This window comes from Molossus molossus, unplaced genomic scaffold, assembly GCF_014108415.1.
Source record: "Molossus molossus isolate mMolMol1 unplaced genomic scaffold, mMolMol1.p scaffold_m16_p_11, whole genome shotgun sequence".
NCBI classification, from domain to species: domain Eukaryota; kingdom Metazoa; phylum Chordata; class Mammalia; order Chiroptera; family Molossidae; genus Molossus; species Molossus molossus.
The window spans coordinates 35,642,782-35,662,849 of NW_023425346.1; the positions used below are offsets into that span (position 1 = coordinate 35,642,782).

The window sequence follows — 20,068 nt, forward strand, 5'->3', positions numbered from 1 at the left end:
GAAACTATGAAGGCTCCTAGAAGAAAACAGGCAGTAAGATCTCTGACAGTGGTCTTGGCAATACATTCTGGATCTGACTTCAAAAGCAAAGGCAAGAAAAGCAAAAATAAGCCCTGGCCAGTTTGGCTCAGTGGTAGAGCATTGGCCTATGGTCCAGAGAGACCTGGGTTCGGTTCCCGCTAAGGGCATGTACCTTGGTTGCAGTTTGTCCCCGGCCCTGGTTGGGTCATGTGGGTGGCAGCCACTCGATGTGTCCCCTTCACGTCGATGTTTCTCTCACTCTCTCTCTCGCTCCCACTCTATCTGAACAAAAACTGGAAAAATGTCCTCGGGTGAGGATAAAAAAAAAAAAAAGAAAAGCAAAAATAAGTAAGTAGAACTACATACAGCAAACTAAAAAGTATATGCACGGCAAATGAAACCATCGACAGACTAAAAGGCAACATTACTGCAAATCATTTATCTAGTAAGGGGTAAATATCCAAAATATATAAAGAATTTATACAGTTCAACAGCATAATAAACAATCCAATTAAAAAAAGGCAATGGATCTGAATAGGCATTTTTCCAAAGAAGAAATACAGATGGCCAATAGGAACATGAAAAGATGCTCACTGCCACTAATCATCAGGGAAATACAAATCAAAACAAGATGTCACCTCACATCTGTTAGAATTTATTATTATCAAAAAGACAAGAAATAATAAGTGGTGAAGAAGATGTGGAGAAAAGAAAATCCCTGTGCACTTTTAGTAGAAAAGTAAATTGGTACAGCCATTATGGAAATCAGTATGAAGGTTCCTCAAAAAATTAAAAATAGAACTACCATATGAACCAGCAGTTTTACTTCTGGGTATTTGTCTGAAAAAACAAAAACACTAACTTGAAAAGACATATGCACTCCCAAGTTAACTGCAGAATTATTTACAATAGCCAAGAAACAGAAATAACGTGTTCATCAATGGTGAATCGATCAAGAAGTGGAAGGGGGTGGTGGTGGTGGTGGTGTGTGTGTGTGATGGAATACTATTTGGTCATATAAAGGAATGAAACCTTGCCATTTGCGATACCATGTATGAACCTTGAGGGCATTATGTTAAGTGAAGTTAAGTCAGACAGGCAAAGACAAACACCCTCTGATCTCACTTATATGTGAAATCTAAAACAAACAAAAAACCCTAAGCTCATAAGTATAGAGAACAGACTGGTGGTGGTTGCCAAAAGGGAATGGTGGGAGACAGGCAAAATGGATGGAGGGAGTCAACAGATACAAACTTTAAGCTATAAAATGAAAAAGCCAAGAGGATGTGATGTATAGTATAATCACTATAGTTAATAATACTGTACTGCATATCTAAAAGTTGTTCAGAGTAAATCTTAAAAGTACTCAAAAGAAAAAAATTTTGTAATTTGTATGGTGAAGGATGTTAAATAACTTATTGTGATCATTTCACAATGCATACAAGTATTGAATCATTTATGCTGTATGCCTGAAACTAATGTGTCAGTAAGTAAATTAATAAATAAAATTGATCTTGAAGGAAAAAAAAAAGCAAAGTATGAAAATGTCAATCCTCCTAAAATTGAAATGAGTTACTATCTTTAATCAAAAATAAAATCAGGCAATTATAATAGAAGAACAAACAGATATGCTATAATCACTCAAAGTAAAAGATAAAATTAGGTTAAAAATATTTATAGATAGTTCAAAATTAAAAGTCTTTCCCCCCAAATTTAAAATATTAGCATATATACAATCAATTCATAGCTTTCTGCATTTCCTCAACCTGAGGATAACAACTACCTCCCAGGGGTGTTGTTTTGACTAAATGAAATTACACATATAAATTATTTTTTTCATTGATGTTTAAGAAAACAAAAAAGCCACTGAGGCTAAATGGGGCTATTAAAAATAAGCATATTTTGTTCACCAGTTTATTCTGTTCGTCAGTTTATTTTGTTCATTAGATTCCACATATAAGAGTGATCATGTGATACTTGTCTTTTTCTAACTGCCTTATTTCGCTTAGCATAACACTTTCCAGGTCCCTCCATGCTGTCTCAGTAACAGCTTAATCAAGGAACTTATATGCATAGTCACAGAAAATAGGGCAGTGAAGGCACTGGGGTGGGGGAGGAGGAAGCAGGAGCAGGGGAGTGGGTTAATGGGGGAAAAAAAGGGGAACATTTGTAATACTTTCAACAACAGACAAATACAAAAAAATAAGTAAATGCCACAAAAAAATAGTAAGCATAAAAAGCTAAATTCAAGTGAGGTCTCAGGCTTACATTATTTTCCCCCAAACACCACAAAAATGTATAACAGAATACCTTCAAAGAAGCATTAGCAAAAAGAACTAAAAGACACTATCTTAAAATCAACTTGAGAACCTATTCCTCTCATTAATTCCCATCAAAATCAGATTTTAAAATAAATCATTCCAACAATTTTTCAACATTTGGCACAGAAAGAAAAAGGATTCAACATAGTATTTAACACAGAAATAAGAATCAATATAGTAGGTTAAAAAAGTATAAGTATATTACAGAGGTACTTACTGCGCCTGATGTTGTACCTTAAAAAAAAACAAAGAAACAATATTTATTATGTAATAAATCATGCTCTCCTTGAGTTAGTCTAAAAATGTTTAAGTGTTATTTATTCCACTTCGTCTCATCACACTAAATATCCTAAAACTATCCCATATTCTAATGTGCTTGCTCTTTCCCACAAAATAAACCTCTACAGCGCAATGCATTTTCAGAATTAAGTGGCACACTGAACTTTCAATCTGCAAACTCGGAGCTCATTTGAGAAGTATTCATACATTTCCCTTTTGTTTCTCTTCTTGCTATTATTATGTGTCCTCTTTCTCTGCCGTATTACTGAAGAACTAGAAAAATACCACAAAACTCTCTGATCCTATGCTATTTCTGACAAATTCAACTATCTAGGTTCCACTGAGAGGAATTAAAAGAAGCCACTATGGACATCAATGGTAGAGCCAACATATTTAAAAAGTAATTACGTACAAAGAAATGTTAATGTAATTTTCCAGGATTATTTAGTGTAATAGTAATTAGCGCTAAATATTTAAACAAGCTAAAATATTACACTAGGTGTTTTAGAACATCATTTCAGCTTAAATAATGATATCCGTAAAACATCTTAAAACCATCAGTTATGTTGCCTATAAACCCATAAGAAAGCACATGGTGCACTGAAACATGTCCTGACCCATAACGTTTGAAACAAAAAATGTTCTGGCATAATCACAGGATAAAGTTTAACATATGAAATACTAACTTATATGGAACATTACTTACTCATGGATAAATGAAGAGTAACTATTATTTATTATAATCTCACTAGTCAAAACAAACACTTATTGGCAATTGGCTGAAAAAAAAAATTATCACAGGACTTACAAACTGCAATGACTAGAAAAATCAAGCAGGTAACAGAAAAATAACTGAGTAGTCCATAAGGCCAATGAGAATACATGCTCCACATCTAAAGTATGAAAGTGCTACCCTATTCTACAATGTTTGCTGATACAAATAATGTCTCAGCAGTTTTTCATTGAAACATTCTCTAAGTACATACTATGTTGACTAGGACCACTGTACACAGTAAGTATTCAGATCATCAATTTATCAAGAGAAATCCAATCTTTGGGTAAAAAGATAAATCCAAACTTTATGGAATGCCAACAGAGTTTAAATGTGAGCAACTAAATGCAAAATGTAAAAACGTTGCCCAAGTATATCTGTAGACCAAATATGGTTCCAGAACTCTTTTGTCTAAAAGTATAGATTCTTACAAATTCAATTATGAATGTTATCCTTATTTTCTGCTGCTTAAAAAAAAAAAAAAAGACAAAAATCAGGAGCTGATTATAAAGCCCAAGAGACGCTGTGGTAATTCCTCACTACACCTGATTGCTACTGCTCAAAGGAAGTTTAACACATACCACCACAAATAGTATACATACCTGCTGCTATATCCATATTATTTACTCCTGGCTGTAGGAAGAAAAATAAAATTAGTACTATTCACCCTGTTTAAACTATATTTTATATAATTTTCTTGTAAAAAACAATCAGTCCTCTCTATGTATAATTCTCAAGCCACTGCCTCAAAGATTTTGCGGTAAGTCTTTGGTGGTCTCAGTCCCTGAGCTTGCTATAAATTGTAAAATACATCAGGAACCTGGGGCTACTGAAGCACTTTAAGTGTTATATTTATATGATCATAAATTACATAGATTCACAACTCTTTACCCACAATTCTGAAGTCCAAAAAAGTTTTTTCAAGTTTGACACCAAACTCATTATAGTGGCAAAACCTGCCCTGAATGAGATGAACTCTATTTAGTCTTTATTTACCCCATGTCAGAGGGAATTATCTGTTAGTTTTGTTACAGAACAAAATTTGTTATAGAAATATTGTGCTAGAAATTATAGAGCACTGCCCAAGATCCCAGAAGAAATTTTCACATATTATTACTTTATAATATTTAAAAAAGACTTTAAATATACCTGGTTCTAGGGGTTTTGGATAAAACACTGCAAACTTAGCACTCCAGTGGAATACGTCACAACCACTAGACTATCACATAATAAAGAAGCTGTGCAAATATGAATATCATAATGACTTACATATTGCTATACTGCCCAATGTTCAAAGATGTTCTAAGTAATGTCCATAGCTGAAGTCTCAAGATATAATGGATTTCAGATGCAATCTTCTGATTTCTAAATCTAGAATCTAGTATTAAACCACTTTATATCAATTTTTATTTGGCACTCAGTAAAGCAAATATCTACTCTATAATAGATTATAATGCTAGCAGAAGAGTAAAATATTTCTAGCTGACAAATTATATTTTGTAGTACTGTAAAATGTAGTCTTGTCTAATGTAGAATTAATTTAATAAATAAGGATGTTTATATACTATAACATAAATATAGGAAAAAAATGTTCTTATTCAAGAAACTAAAAATAAAAGTCCACTATAATTCCAATCTTCTATTCCAGTACTCCAGAGGCACTTAAAAAGCTAACATGAACTGCCTATCAAATACATATATATATTACTTCATATATAAAAGTAATAAAAAAATCACAGGAAATATTTTCACAAGATTACCGGTAAGGCAGGCTGCATGGAAGCCTGAGACATATGAGACATCATCATTCCAGGCATTACTGAAGACATCATTCCAGGCATCTAGAACAAAAGTTAAAAAAAAGGTTACTACACAACACCAAAGCACTTAATATGACTTGATCTATCTGGTTATTAAAGCTAGGATGTACAACTTGATTAAAACCCATTGAGCACTAAACACAGAGTATGCTTAGTAAGTGCTTGTTGAATGAATGAAGTACTTTATATCAATGATCTATTTTAATACTTATGTGATAATTACTATGTATAGTCAAAATTATTTTGACGAACTTAAAAGTTCAGACAATTGTTATTTGTAATCTAAATTTAAGCATATTAATTTCCTTTACATTTTAGCTCATCACTGAGGAAGACAATTTTTTTTCAGTATTTCTCACCTTTGATTTTTAATATTTAAATTTAATAATTATAGCAACTGGTCCTTTATTTTGGATCAAAGGTGTTTAAAATTCAGGGATTTAAAAAAATACATAAAAAACAAACTTCTCAAAATACAAATCATCTATGCTCTCACTGGTAAAGAAAAATTTAATAAAGCATAAACATAAATATCTGAAAAAAAAACTGCCATCCAAATCTATGAATTAATCTTTCCTACTAAGCATGAATAAAGATCATGAAGATTAACATTTCCAAAGGATTTTAACCTGATGCTCATTTATATTAGATAATCTCACATTATAATTTTTATGTTACTATGAACAAATCTAAAGAAAACATGGAAGGTGATAAAAATTATATATAACAATTATAGGTACTTAAATAGATAACCAATTATTCAACAATTTCAAATTACATGAACAATCTGTGAAACAGGAACAACCAAAATGAAATAAGCATGTTGGTTAATAGGAACATAAAAGTCACTAAAGGTATAGGAGACCACCCAACACACTGAATTTTATTACTTGTGAAAATCAAGTCATGAAGCAAAACCAGGCTAAAGTACAATTAAAATGAAGTATCAGGGTATTAATGGGTTAAAGAAAGGTTTTATGCTCTTCAAAACATTAAATAAACTGTTTAAACGTTACTAAACAAAAACTTGACAGAAAATAAGTGACTAACTTGGAATGCATAGTAAAATAATCATTTTTAAAAATAAGTAAAGAATTAGAAAACTAAAGTACTGACAAGCCTCCACCACTCACACTAACAAAACAGAAATAATTTACACAGGAAGAGAAAAAATTAAAGTGATCAAATGAGAACTCGGCTTGTTCCCTCTCTTCCCCAAGCCCTACAGACATACTTACACATTAATTTTGCTTTAGGCTAGCAAAGTAGGTTTGAATTCTTTAAGTACTAAGTAACTGACTACGGGGAAGAAGCATGGTGGGCAACAGAAACAGCCTGCTATTTAAAATGGCCTGTTTATAAAATCAAAAACTAACAACACACCCAAAAACTAGAATTCTAAGTTAAATTGAGAAACTGAAGTCTGAAAACTTAACAGAAAAATAAGTCAAAGTATATTCTCATAAGAATTAAAGATATTTTAAAAAGTGGGGTAAAATCTCCATCATGTAACAGACCATTTTCACACAGTAGCAGCACAAATGAGTGTAATTTCAAACTGAAATACTGTGATTTCATAAGACACACAATCAATCAAATCCCATTTAAAAAACAAAGCATAAGAAAGTTTAGATATAACAGAGGTTTACTAGACAAGGCCAATGACACAACAGACAACATGTGAGAATCATATTAAAGGACAGAGTTTAGTTGGCTGGAGTGTCATCCTGTACACCAAAGGCTGCTGGTTCAATTCCTGGTCAGGGCACATACCTAGGTTGGGGGCTCGATCCCAGGTTGGGGTGCACAGGGGAGGCAACCAATCATTGTTTTTCTCTCACACTGATGTCTCTCTCTCTCTCTAAAGATATATATGACAGTTTTACAGAATTTTCTCAATTGTTCATCCCACACTTCCAATTTTAAAACATCTAAAAATTTGCCTTTAGACTAGAACTCATGGTACTGGATACAGAATGAGATTTAATTAAAAATAAAAGGCTAAATTCTCACTCAGAACCTCTGTAAATTCTTGGGAGTAGCAACTAGTTAAGCTTGTTCAACTTGCCAAACATTGGCAAGATTCTTAAATCAACTGAATAGCCCAAAATTAAATAGGTCATTAATATAATTTTAAACCAAAACCATGATGTTACTCACATGAAACTAAAGAAAAACATAAATATACAAACTACTATGTTCCTTATGAAAAGCTATTATGAGTTTGACAAATTAACAGCTCTTTCAGGGCTTGGATAAGCCTGTTTCCCAAAGCCTGAAAAATCTACTTTGAGAAAATATTATGATTAGTTCTTCATTAATCCTACAATATACACAATATTGTGATACATATCTGACTGAAGTTGAATTCTTTGAGAGAATTTGTGCTGACTTAGGCCAATCACTTGGCAGAACCATAAATTTGAGACCATTAAAATTTTTTATATTTTTGTTTTAATAGCACACTGAACATAGGAATCTAGGCTGCATTATCAGTGTGGTTACAATCCTCAAAAGTGATTTTTCTTTCCTCTGCCCAATAACCAAAGTCGAGCCATCATGCCATCATGTTACTTTGCTGTCCTTTTTTTTTTCTTTTATTGATTTTTAGAGAGAGGAAGGGAGGAGAGATAGAAACATCGATGAGAGAGAACATCAACTGGCCACCTCCTGCATGCCCCCACTGAGGATCAGGCCCACATCCTGGGCATGTGCCATGACCAGGAATCAAACCGGTGGTGACCTCTTGGTATATGAATTAACACTCAACCACTGAGCGACACCTGTCCCTTTTTGATGCTAGGTTTTACTTCTTTGTTTCACATAGAGAATAAGCTGTTTGGTGTCCCAGCTTTATTTGTAGAGTATTTTAAACTTCTCATTTTTGGCTTATTTTTTCTCTTTCAGGGTAACGTAATACAATGGAGTGCCTTACAATTGATGACACCCTAAGTGCAATGAAATAGGATATTGGCTCAAAATGGTTCAAGTGAAAAATTCTTAATGTAGTTCCTATAATACCACAACAAATTCCATAAGTCGGATCATTCTTCAAGTTACAAAGTCGTAGTAGTTCATATAAGCTTTATGTAAAGCACACTATAAAATCACAACTACATAGCACATTACAAATTTCCATTTAAATTACTCTGGCAAATATAGTAGGTGCTATAATTAAGATTACTAGTTATTTGGAGATAGAGAGATCGGAAGGTTAAAACACATACATGTAAAATGTAAGCTAAACTACTTAATATATTACACATTAGAATTTTATGGACATTTTGGTACTGTTTAAAAACAAAAATAATTCAGATAATACAATTTGATATACTTTATTCATAACTGGCCAACCATCTGAAACAATTTTATGTATATTTCTATATACTTCTAATGATAAAAGTTTAACTTATCAAGATGCTCTTAGAAGCTATAAAAAAAGATGCTGTCAGAAGAATCACAAGTGTGAAGAAATTAGAAATTAATAAAAACTAAGGAGCACCACACAATCAGCTCAGTCATTCTTAGCATCCCAGTTTGGAAAGTTTCTAATGTTAGATTTTTAAAAATAGCATGCTTCATTCATCAGTCTAGATGTTTTAAAATGGCACATTAATAAAAGCAATCCTATCACTACTACAGTAAATTAGTTGTATAAAAATGTAAACTAAATTAGCCCAATTTTTGTATGATGAGAACCAAAAAAAACATCTTCACATAGACACTTCAAAAGTTTATTTTTTTCCTTTCCATAATTATTTCTTGAAGTTTTCCTGCTGGAAAGAAATCATAAAGCCTAATCCATTTTTTGTCTAAATATTAACTCAAATTTGATTTTTAAAAACCATTCTTGTTGCAAACCCACAGTTGCAAACTACTTGTCCAAAAAGTTTGATTCTTGCATTTTTCCTTGGTTCCCTTTAAATGTGCCAAAGTCAAATTCCACAAGTACACTCTGCAGAGGCTATTAAATGTACTATTTATATATTTTTCCTTTTCACTGAATGTATTGGGGTGACACTGATTAACAAAATTATACAGGTTTCATGTGTACAATTCCATAACACATTATCTATACACTTATTGTGTGTTCACTACTCCAAGCCCTCCTTTGTCCCCCCCCCCCCATGCCCTCCCACCTCCACTTCCTCTCCTTCCTCCCCTTGGCAATCACCACACCACTGTCCATGTCCATGAGTTTTTTCTTTTTGCTTAATCCGTCCATTCCTTGCCAGCCCCCAACCACCACTCCCCAACAACTGTCAGCCTGCCCTCTCTGTCTCTATTTTGCTTGCTAATTAATATTGTTCATCAGATTCCACATGTGAATGAAATCATATGGTACTTCTTTCTCTAACTGGCTTATTTCACTTAGCATTATGCTCTCCAGGTCCATCCATGCTGTCTCAAAGGGTAAGAGATTCTTTTCTACTCACTCATCTACTGGTGGACACTTGGGCTGCTTCCAACTTTGGCTGTTGTAAATAACACTGCAATGAACATAGGGGTGCATACATTCTTTCACATTAGTATTTCAGATTTCTTCAGATAAATTCCCAAAAGTAAAACTGCTGATAAGGCAGATACATTTTTAACTTTCGAGGTTACTCCATACTGCTTTCCAGAGGCTGCACCAATCTGCATTCCCACAATGCACATCCTTTCCTCCACATCCTCACCAACACTTGTTCATTGATTTATTGATGATAGTCATTCTGAGAGGTGTGAGATGATGTATCTCACTATGGTTTTAACTTGCATTTCTCTGATTAGTGACATTGAGCATCTTCACATGTCTACTGACCATCTGAAGTGTCTATTCAAGTCCTCTGCCCATTTTTTAATTAAGTGTATTATTTAAAAACAACTTTCTTCTACATCACTAACTTTCATGAACAAATACATGAATAGAAAAAAATCTTTGAATAACTGCAAAACGTTTTTGAACTTAACAAAATATCATTTAACTAGAAGAGAAATACACCTATTTAAAGCATATCCCTTTTAACTGCATTTTTTTATTTGAGAGAGAAAGGTGGGGGGGGGACATCAATTTGTTGTTCCACTTATTTATGCATACCTTGGTTGATTCTTTTTAAAAAATATATATTTTTATTGATTTTTAGAGAGAGAAAAGGAGAGGGTGAGAAAGAAACATCGATGTGAGGGAGAAACACTGATTGGCTGCCTCCTGCATGCCCCCATCGGGGATCGAGCCTGCAACCTGGGCATGTGCCCTGACTGGGAATCAAACCAGCGACCTCTTGGTCCATGGGACAATGCTCAACCACCGAGTTACACCAGCTGGGCCCTTGGTTGATTCTTGCGTGTACCCTGACTGGAGATCAAACCCACAACCATGTCATCAGGACGACAACCAACTGAGCTGACTGACCAGGGCCTAAAGTATATTCTTAACAACCCAAAGTAAAAGGCTGCGTTCTGAAACAATCATTTAACCTTACTCACCCTTCATCTGAAGTTATATATAAATATATTTGTTATTTTTTGATGTAAGAAACATTTAGATAAAAAAGACTATTTGTAGTTACCACATGAAATAGAATATTATCATTTAATAAGTCAATTGTCCAGTACTCAAAATTACTGAGTTTGCTAAATTTTTTCAACTTGCAGGGTTTAGAATTAGTCAAGTCCAGTTAGAATTAGTCAAGTCCAGTTGACCCTTGAACAAATGGGTTGAAAATCCGTATTTGTTTGTGTTAATCCTCATTGAGGACATTTTTCCACTGATTTTTAGATAAAGTAGAAGGGAGGGAGAGTGGGGAGAGAGAGAAAGAGAGGGAGGGAAAACATCGATGTGAGAGAGACACATAGATTTGTTGCCTCTCATGCAACCTTGATCATGGCTGGATATTGAAACTGCAAAAGCCAGGTACGTGCCCTTGACTGGGAATCAAACACATGACCCTTCCATCCACAGGCTGACGCACCAACCACTGCGCTAAACTAGCCAGGGTTCCATGTGTAACTTTTGACTCCTCCCAAAAGTAACTACTAACAACCTACTGTTGATCAGAAGCCTTACCAATAGCATGATCTAGTAACAAATACTTTGTGTTATATGTATTTTATATGGTACTCTTTCAATAAAGTACACTACAGAAAAGAAAATGTTATTTTAAAAAATCGTAAGGAAAATACACTTATAGCATTTGTTGAAAAAATGTGCATCTAAGTGGACTTGCATAGTTCAAACCTGTATGTACTTTCCCTTCAAGTTCCAAGGAGGTCAGCTTAATGTCAATCTCACACTGCTATACAGGGAAGCAGCAAAATAAGCTAAGTACACTCTGGATTTAGACAGCCAGAATTCCTATCCCAGCTTGGCCACTTACCAGCTGTGTAATCTTGGGCTGATTTAATTACCTCATTTGGGTCTCAATATTCTCACCTGTAACATGGAGAAAAACAGTACTCACCTAGGACTGTTGCAGGGATAGAATGGGAAAATACACGGAAGCACTTAGAACAATACTCAATAAATGATATTTTTATTACAACTGCTCTCCTTCAACTCATATAATGACAGTACCTCTTATGTTGCTCCTTGTCTCTTCTATTCCCTATCTGTTTGATAGGCAATTTGGTTCTTTAAAGACATCTAGTAAATACTGTAAAACATCATCTTCAGTAGGAATCAACACATGTAATAAATCAATCTTAAAATTAAGTATCAGTTTACAGCTGGCTCTGAAATGTCACTGCAGAATTCACTTAATTCTCTGGGTCTTACTATTACCATCTATAAATTGAACATCCATCTAACCAACCTACTTTTCAGAGTCAGGAAAATCTCTCAGTTATTTACAAACATGGTGATATAAATCTAACAAAGATTTGGTATCACAATCCCATTCCCTGAAACCGTTAAAAGGAAGAAGAAGAAAAAACCCCTGGCCAGGTAACCAATGAATGCAAAAAATAAGTGGAACAACAACAAATCAATGTTTCTCTCTCTTTCTACTCCCTCCCCTCTAAATATCAATTTAAAAAAATATTTTAAAAGTAGTAAAAAATTGTGAAAAAGGGCAAAGGGCAATTAAATAGTTTTAATTATTTGGTAATACTTAGCGAATTGTTTCTTACTAAACCCTAAACTAATTTTTTTAATGACAGTACAGAAAATATAAAGAGAACACCACTGGGTATGAATATGTGACACCCAAACTTAAAAACAGAGCTGAATGAAAATGAATGGTACCACTTCATTTTTTAAAAGCTCTAAACTTACTGAGGATACACACACAAATTACAGTGTCTCAATTAAGTCATACAAAATTAAAAACTTCAAAACACTCTAAAAAGTTGTCTAAGCCTTCTTTTGGACATACGTCCTCTAGGACTTAAGTATGGAGGGACACAAGACTATTATTACTATATTCTTCCCCATGTCCTTTAAACTTGACCCAGTATATCTAGCTAATAACCTATGACCAGTCCTTAATTCTGTATAAAGAAAGAGAAGGTAATTTTCTATCATATGTAACAAATATATGATCATATATATATAATGACCTTGAAATTACTGAAAAACCACCTTCCAGAGAATTAAACTTTCTTGATACCACATGGAGAAAGAAACTATACCAAGCCCATGTTTTCAAACAGAAGCTTAATGCTTGTTCATTAATCAAAAGGTAATTTAAAAATTCTTACCCCAAACAAAACATCAAGATTTAATGAATAAGATTACATTTATATTGTAATGAGAATTTTGTTTAAAAAAGCATAACATAAAGCAAACTATATTTCAACTCAAAACAGTCCTTAGTTGCTTTTTTGTTTAATCCTTTAAGAGACACAGCTAACAGTGTCACTGAGACTTGGAGAACATACAGATTTCCACTTTAAGTGCAGTATACCTAACCTATAAAGAAAAAGTTAGATTTTCAAGGCCATCATGTACACCACCACATCTTTAGTAACCACTAACTTTCCTTTAATAAGCAAAAGAAACATATTACTTGAGAAGAGAAAGAAAGATAAAAAGATTCATCTACACTAAATACCCAAATGTGTAGAAGTATGGTGACAGCCAAATCAGCAGTTAGAAGATGAGAAAACAGTTCAGGCAGGAATCTATCTGAGTCATAATGCCTGTAAGTTCCTTGAGTGCATGGTATCTATATTATTCACGATACTACACTAACACCACACTTAAATGTCTACTGACTAAAAGACATGAAGAAAAAAGGAAGTGAGAATGAAAGACTAATGACAACTTCTATGAGACAAAAATCTACTCATCCCTATTTATAAACCTTCAAATAGATTAAAAAACACACAAAACTGCCTGGCTAGTAGTGTGGCTCCATGGATGAGCAATGACCCATATACCAAGAGGTCGCCAGTTGGATTCCCGGTCAGGGCACATGCCCAGTTTGTGGGCCTATCCCCAGTGGGGGGCATGCAGGAGGCAGCCAATTGATGTTCTCTCTCATCAATGTTTCACTCTCTCTCTCCCTTCCTCTCTGTCTCTAACATCAACAAAGAAAGAAATTTTAAAAAACAAAACTAACAGGTTAACCCATTGGTATTTAATTCTCTTTTCTTTTCGTTTTGATTCCACTACTAAATGGATACTTATGTTGCACTATAAGCTGCTTCATTTATGTGTTAATACTATTTTATTTCAATATTCTTTTTTCTCATAAAGACTAAATGAGTAAGTGGCCCCATTTCAGCATTTCTCACAAAATGCTAATTTCATGCAAAGTGCTAGACAAAGCAAAATAAACAGGTAAACAGGAGGGTAACAGAGACCAGGGAAGTTAGGGAGAAGGAGATGGTTAAATAAAACCCAGAAATACTAAGTAAAAGGCTTCTGTAACACTTGTCAGCATCTTTAGAAAATATTGGGCCCTGTAACTCTCAACGACGGGGGAGGGGTATAGTTCATTATTCTAAACTTACAGGGTCCTCTTAGATCTCCCCCAAAACTCCCCATACTTAGAAATACTACTCTAGCTAAAGGTTTTGATGAGTTCATATTTAATTGAACTATTATCTTAAGATAATGAAGACAAACTTATCTTCTAGTATTATTAGTAAAACACTACCAAAATTATTTGTATACACAGCCCAAAAGTTATACAAACAGGTAAGGTCTGGGTCCACCTATTTTTTTACAAGTACCTGCCTGGGTAATGTAAATGAACACAGAAATTTACCTAGATTCAAGAAGTAGAAATAATGACTTCTATAAAATACAATAATTACAAAAGTAAAAAATACTTTTGTCATTGGTTAATATTCAATTTAATGGTATGGATTCTGTAAATACCAAAAAGAAAGGGGAATTCCAAAGTAACAGGAACAAATCAATTTCTTAAACCAGTCAGATAAATCTAAGACACCAATACTTTAAATTTCTCGATAACGCCTATATTCCAAATCATTTTCCCCCGGTGTATGGAAAAACCTGTGAAAAACTTCTTCAAGAGGTGATCATCTATAAAATTATACAGATAAAAAAAGATCTGTCTGTAGTTTAAAGTAAGTGGAGATGAGTACTAGCTTTATTCACCAAAAATTATCTTATTTTCACCTTATTTATCTTTCATTTGTGTCAAATGAAAAAGCAACAGTAAAAAGGCAGACACCAAAAACAAAAGAGTAACAATGCACAAGTTATACAGGTAACCACTGAGAACAGTTTCATGTAACATTAACTGACTGGCTTAGAAAGGGTATGTGTGTGTTTGTTTCATTCATTCAACAAGTATTTTACTGAGCATCCATGATATGCCAAGAACTGTGCTCAGCACCTAAAGAATTCTTTAAAAGTGCAAAACATAGCCCCTGCCCTCTAAGAGCTTACAATCTATTACTTGTTGGGAAGACAAAACAAATAAATCATAAAACAAAACAAGTCAATAACTAAGTGCCAAAATAAGTGAAACAGTAAGAGTTGTTAGGTTGATTACATAGGATTTTAATTTGAAGGGGAAGTGTATTCTGGACAATGACTATTGAGGATCTCCTGAAGAAGGTAGGACTTGAAATGGTAGAACTTAGACAAGTGAAGTTAAGTTCATGGTGGTCATGAGCTGGGGGCAGGAGGACAAGAAGGTGACAGCATGAACTCAGTCCAAACTAATACAAACACTCAATATACCATGAAAAGACCAGCCTGGGTTCAAATTAAGGAATGTGAAGATATGCAGCTCAGAACTTCACTTTGAGTTATACTATCCTTCAAAGTTAAGCTGTGGAATTTAGATACTATGCTGTAGGCACAGAAAAACATGGAGGGTCTTGGGGAAGGAGATAACACTCTGAAATCTGAATTTTTTTGTGGGGCAGGCTTAAAAGAAGAAAACCAACTCGAAAGTTGCTAAGAGTATCCAAACTATGGGAGTGTAACAACTTGGGCTCATATGACAACAGGAATAGCAGTAAGATCTGTTAAAGCCTGCCTTAACTCAATAAAAGAAGAAAAACCAAATTCATTTGTAAAAAGTAATTATTCATTTGATTATTGAACAAAAGTAAAAAAAAGTATGAAATAATTAGAATTAGGTTGGCATTACTAAAAGAACTTTGTTTTTATTTCCCTATCACTCTTATCAAGGGATCTGAATTAAATCATAGGCCGTTAGAGCTGAAAGGGACCTGAAATCTTTTACTCTACTCTTATTTTTTTTTTAATTAGAAATTTTTTAAAAAGGGAAAGAAAAGAAACAAACAAAAATTAAACCAAAAACACAAAAACAGAGGACTCTCTTGAGCTTAAGTGAAGGTACAATCTTGGGTGTCCTTTTTGTAGAAGTGACAACAAAGAAATAAGAGGTAAAAACATTTTAAAGGAAAAATATTACTGACTATAGATATGCAGGAAGAAGGGGGCCTCACACATAGTTTTATGTCTTAATGCAAATCTTTTCCAAAAATTTGAGTACTGCCATCAAGCAGAAAATTTACTTTATTAATGTGGTTTTTTAAAACCAGTGACAAACCATTACTTAATTCACATATTATCTAAAGTTTATACAATTTGTAAGATTCCTTCCAACTGTAAGATCCTATAATACTGTAAAAGTATAAGCACAACTTTTCCATAAAAAATTAATGTACTGAAGAGGCAAATTTAACCTATAAGATAGATAACTGAGATGAACTAGAAAGAAATATTATTGAGCTCCATTTGATCATTTTCAAATATTTATTACTAAAAGATTCAGCCAGAATCCTAAAAAGGTATTCTGGATTATCTCTTGAATAAAATAAAATAAAATGAACACAATACTTCTTTAATCTAAATAACTTGCTGCATTTAAAAAATTACTAACTCTGGTTTCTGTAGATTGTACTTCTGTCCAGTCTTTATATTAGTTTACAAACCAGATTTAACATTTCACGTTATGTTCCATAATATTCCAAAGACCACAATCACTTAGAAGACTGCCACCAATTTTAGTCTTCAGCTGGTCCCAGAATGAGATCTTAATGTGAACTAGGTAATATACATGAAGATTTCATAACCTTCAGTACTCAAGTCTAAAGCATTTGTGAATTCTTTTAAAAACTGGATGGCAAGACCCTACCAACTTTGTGTCACTGCAGTGAACTACATAGGCACCTTACTTCTTATCTTCTGACCACTTACTACTCATTAATACTTCTGAGAATGGGTCAACGAAAGAACTGATGCAGAAAAAGAATCAATTTTGCTAATTATAACATTTTATTTTTAAGGTAGTTTACAGGGTTTTAATAATTTCAATGAGTATTGAAATTATCCATGCCCTCCCAATCTATTATGAAAGCTAAAATAAGAATTAGTTTTACAAAGATTTGGGCCCAATATATATGTAGTTGGATAATAAAAGAAAAAAAAGGGGGGGAATAATCTAATTTAAGGAAAAACAATGGGGATTCTCCTGGGATCCTCAGAGCTGGACTCCTAAGACATCCATTATCTTAACAGTAGCCATAGGAAGAGACAGATTTCTAAACATTTAAATACCCAGGTACACTTAAAGACACATGGCATATACTGGCCTAAGAAAAAAGAAGAAAACCACAAGGTGAAATCCAGAGTATTTGAATGGATGTGTACCAAGAGCCAGTAACCTTACTAGAAAAATGGTCACTGATATAACTTGAGAGAAAGGGCCATAGAGCAAATAGTGACCAGCTTATGTCAATGAGCTACACAAAAGTACTTAAAAAATAAATAAATAAATAAAATCTGCATTTTACTAGAAATGACTAGCTGGTGTCTTGATTTTGGTAGTGCAATAGCACCATTACAGCAAGGGTAAGCAGGTCAATCCCTTGCAAAACTTACCTTGATTGGCCCCATGGAAACAGAAGGCCCCAGAAAAGAGAGAAGCATCTGGCAGTAGCAAATTGTTTTATTTTATCTTTCTGTGGAAAGAAACTAATTTTAAATAAGAACCAGAGCATTTAAAGAATAAATATTTTTTAAAGCTCATTATCTAGTTAGAGCAGCTCTACTAAGAAAACAAGAAGAGCTCCTTGCTGCTTAGAGATGGAAAGAAACAGAAGAGGAATCAAAGTTGTTTCTCCATCACCTAGGGAGTTTTTAATACTTGCGTTATTCTAAAGTAACAAAATAAATGATTCTTTTATTTAAAGAACACCTACAGGCAGAATATTTGGGCCTGGTGCCTTTGAATAAAGATTTTTATACAAAACTAAGGGCTATATTCCAAATAAAAAATGAAAAGCACTTGACATTAAGCCCTTCTACTTAAAGTTAAGTAAAAAGAGAGACACAGAGCAAGCTCCTTTCTTCACTACAATTTCACCAATAACTTAAACCGTCAAGGCTTAAACGCTTATCAAAGTAAACTGAAAATTGGCACAAAGTTCATACCTAATTGACTGGCTTTCCAAAATATTTTGTTAGCCTATATTTTTCAATGATTTATTGAGATTCACAAATGGAAAGAAACCAGCCACCAAACTAATTTTAAGGAAGACTGAAAGCATTTAAAGAATAAGTATGTTTTTAAAAGCTCAATATCTAGTTAAGAGAAGCTCTACTAAGAAATATCATAGAACCTATCGGGGGCATAAAATTATTCATGGTAACTGAACCTGTTACCTTTCTTGAATGCTTCTCTAGGAACTCAGTTCTATTGAATTCACTGAGTATTAAAATCTTTTGATCCAAATCACTCCCACAAAATGTCTGTTTACAATTTATGCTGGAGATGGAAGGGACAGCTCAAAAGCAGGAGTGCAGAAGCAATAAGCATTAAAAGAAAATAACAACAAAATAGTGTAAGTAGAAAGTGAAATACCTATTTGGCACTGTCCTATTAGGAATCAAATTAGAGTAGAACCTACCCAACCTCCATGCCCACCCACACACCCACACACACACACACCCCCACACTCACATAAGGAAGCTGTTCAGAAACGAAATTCATTCTAAACGAAAGACCTAAACAATTGCAATTTTCAGATTCTATTCATTTACATAGTTCCCCAACATAAATTATGTTGATGTCAGATATTTACTCTTAAAACATTAACTTCAATTGACATACTTGTGGGAAAAAGTCATTAAACTAAAAAGCCTACATTTCCAGTGTTACTTTAAAAACTATTAAAACATACAAACAAAAACCTCTTAGTTTTGTTGTGGTTAAAGTAGTTCTTTTATACAGAAGACTTCATTATATTCAATATGGTTAGCGTCGTGATTCAACATTTCACTTATTTGAAAACATTGTTTTGGCATAAACTAATCCTTAAATAGCTACAAGTATTGACCCAGATTTTGAAATCTTGACACAATAATACAGCAGGCAAAAATAAATAAAAACAAAAACATTCTTACTTGACCCATTGGTGGACCTCCCATTGGGGGCATCATTTGCGGCATCATTCCATGTGGTACAGGAGGCATATTCGCTCTCTGACCCATTGGGTGCATTCCCATTGGGGCATAATGCATGCCAGGATGCCCCATCTGAAAAATAAGGACAATTTAGAAATTAGCACATAACAATAAATGCTTTTCAAAAACCTGACTTCAACAAATCAGTCAAGTGCAGTGATATAACATTAAGTGACATGACAGATGTGTGATTTAATTAGGTTAGTTTATACATTCTTACCTTAAACAAAAAGCACTACACCAATAATTATAATTAGCTTTCAACTAACCAAATTCCAGAACAAAATATAAAAAATTAAAAATTATTACTGGGCAGTTGGATCATAGTTTTATTTTTCTTTTAAAGCATGCTGATTTAATCAGTTGCTAATTGGCTTGTTAAACTCAGATGTGTATGTGAAAGCCAACTTAAAACTGTTAGGAAAACCACAACTTTGTCCTATTATCACACAAATATAAGACAGCCAGCCACTGTTATTTTATAAAGCTACTTATTCTTAATATTTAGTTCTAAACTGATTCTAAGCTTTCGAACGGTGAAATTACCAAATTAACTCAGATGAGGGCTGGTCTTATAAAACACAAATAGTATAGATATCCAGGGATACCTCATTCCTAACAAATATACATATTACTCCCAAATACAATCTTTATATGGGTAAAATTACTTCGGCCAAATTTTTTTTTAATTCCAGGACTGAGGTCTGCCATTCACACACTAAATGCAAACAACTAATTCATCCATTTTAATGCGCTTTTATTAGACAACTACTTCCTTTATCTGTGTGTCCATTGTTCCAGGTCTTAAAACCAGGTAATTGTTACCTGCCAACTCTCCCAGCTGTGCACCCCACAGACAGCACGACTAGTGATGGGAACACATCTCGGCAGACTCTTGCAAAGCCTACAGAATCACGTCTGCGCCTTCCCCTCTCCCCTAAGCCGGGCCTACCTC

General features: G+C 33.8%; 1 protein-coding gene across 8 annotated transcripts in view; it reads right to left on the reverse strand.

The window, feature by feature from the left end:
- The window catches only part of PRPF40A (pre-mRNA processing factor 40 homolog A), a 60,471-nt gene that overhangs the window by 39,582 nt on the left and 821 nt on the right, over positions 1 to 20,068 (reverse strand). For all 8 annotated transcript variants that reach the window (XM_036253726.1, XM_036253732.1, XM_036253731.1 and 5 more), the window contains exons 2-5: positions 19,054 to 19,185; positions 5,154 to 5,234; positions 3,996 to 4,026; positions 2,560 to 2,576 (exon numbers count right to left, since the gene is read on the reverse strand). In XM_036253726.1, the coding sequence (XP_036109619.1) occupies positions 2,560 to 2,576; positions 3,996 to 4,026; positions 5,154 to 5,234; positions 19,054 to 19,185 (261 nt within the window). The remainder of the gene's footprint in view (positions 1 to 2,559; positions 2,577 to 3,995; positions 4,027 to 5,153; positions 5,235 to 19,053; positions 19,186 to 20,068) is intronic.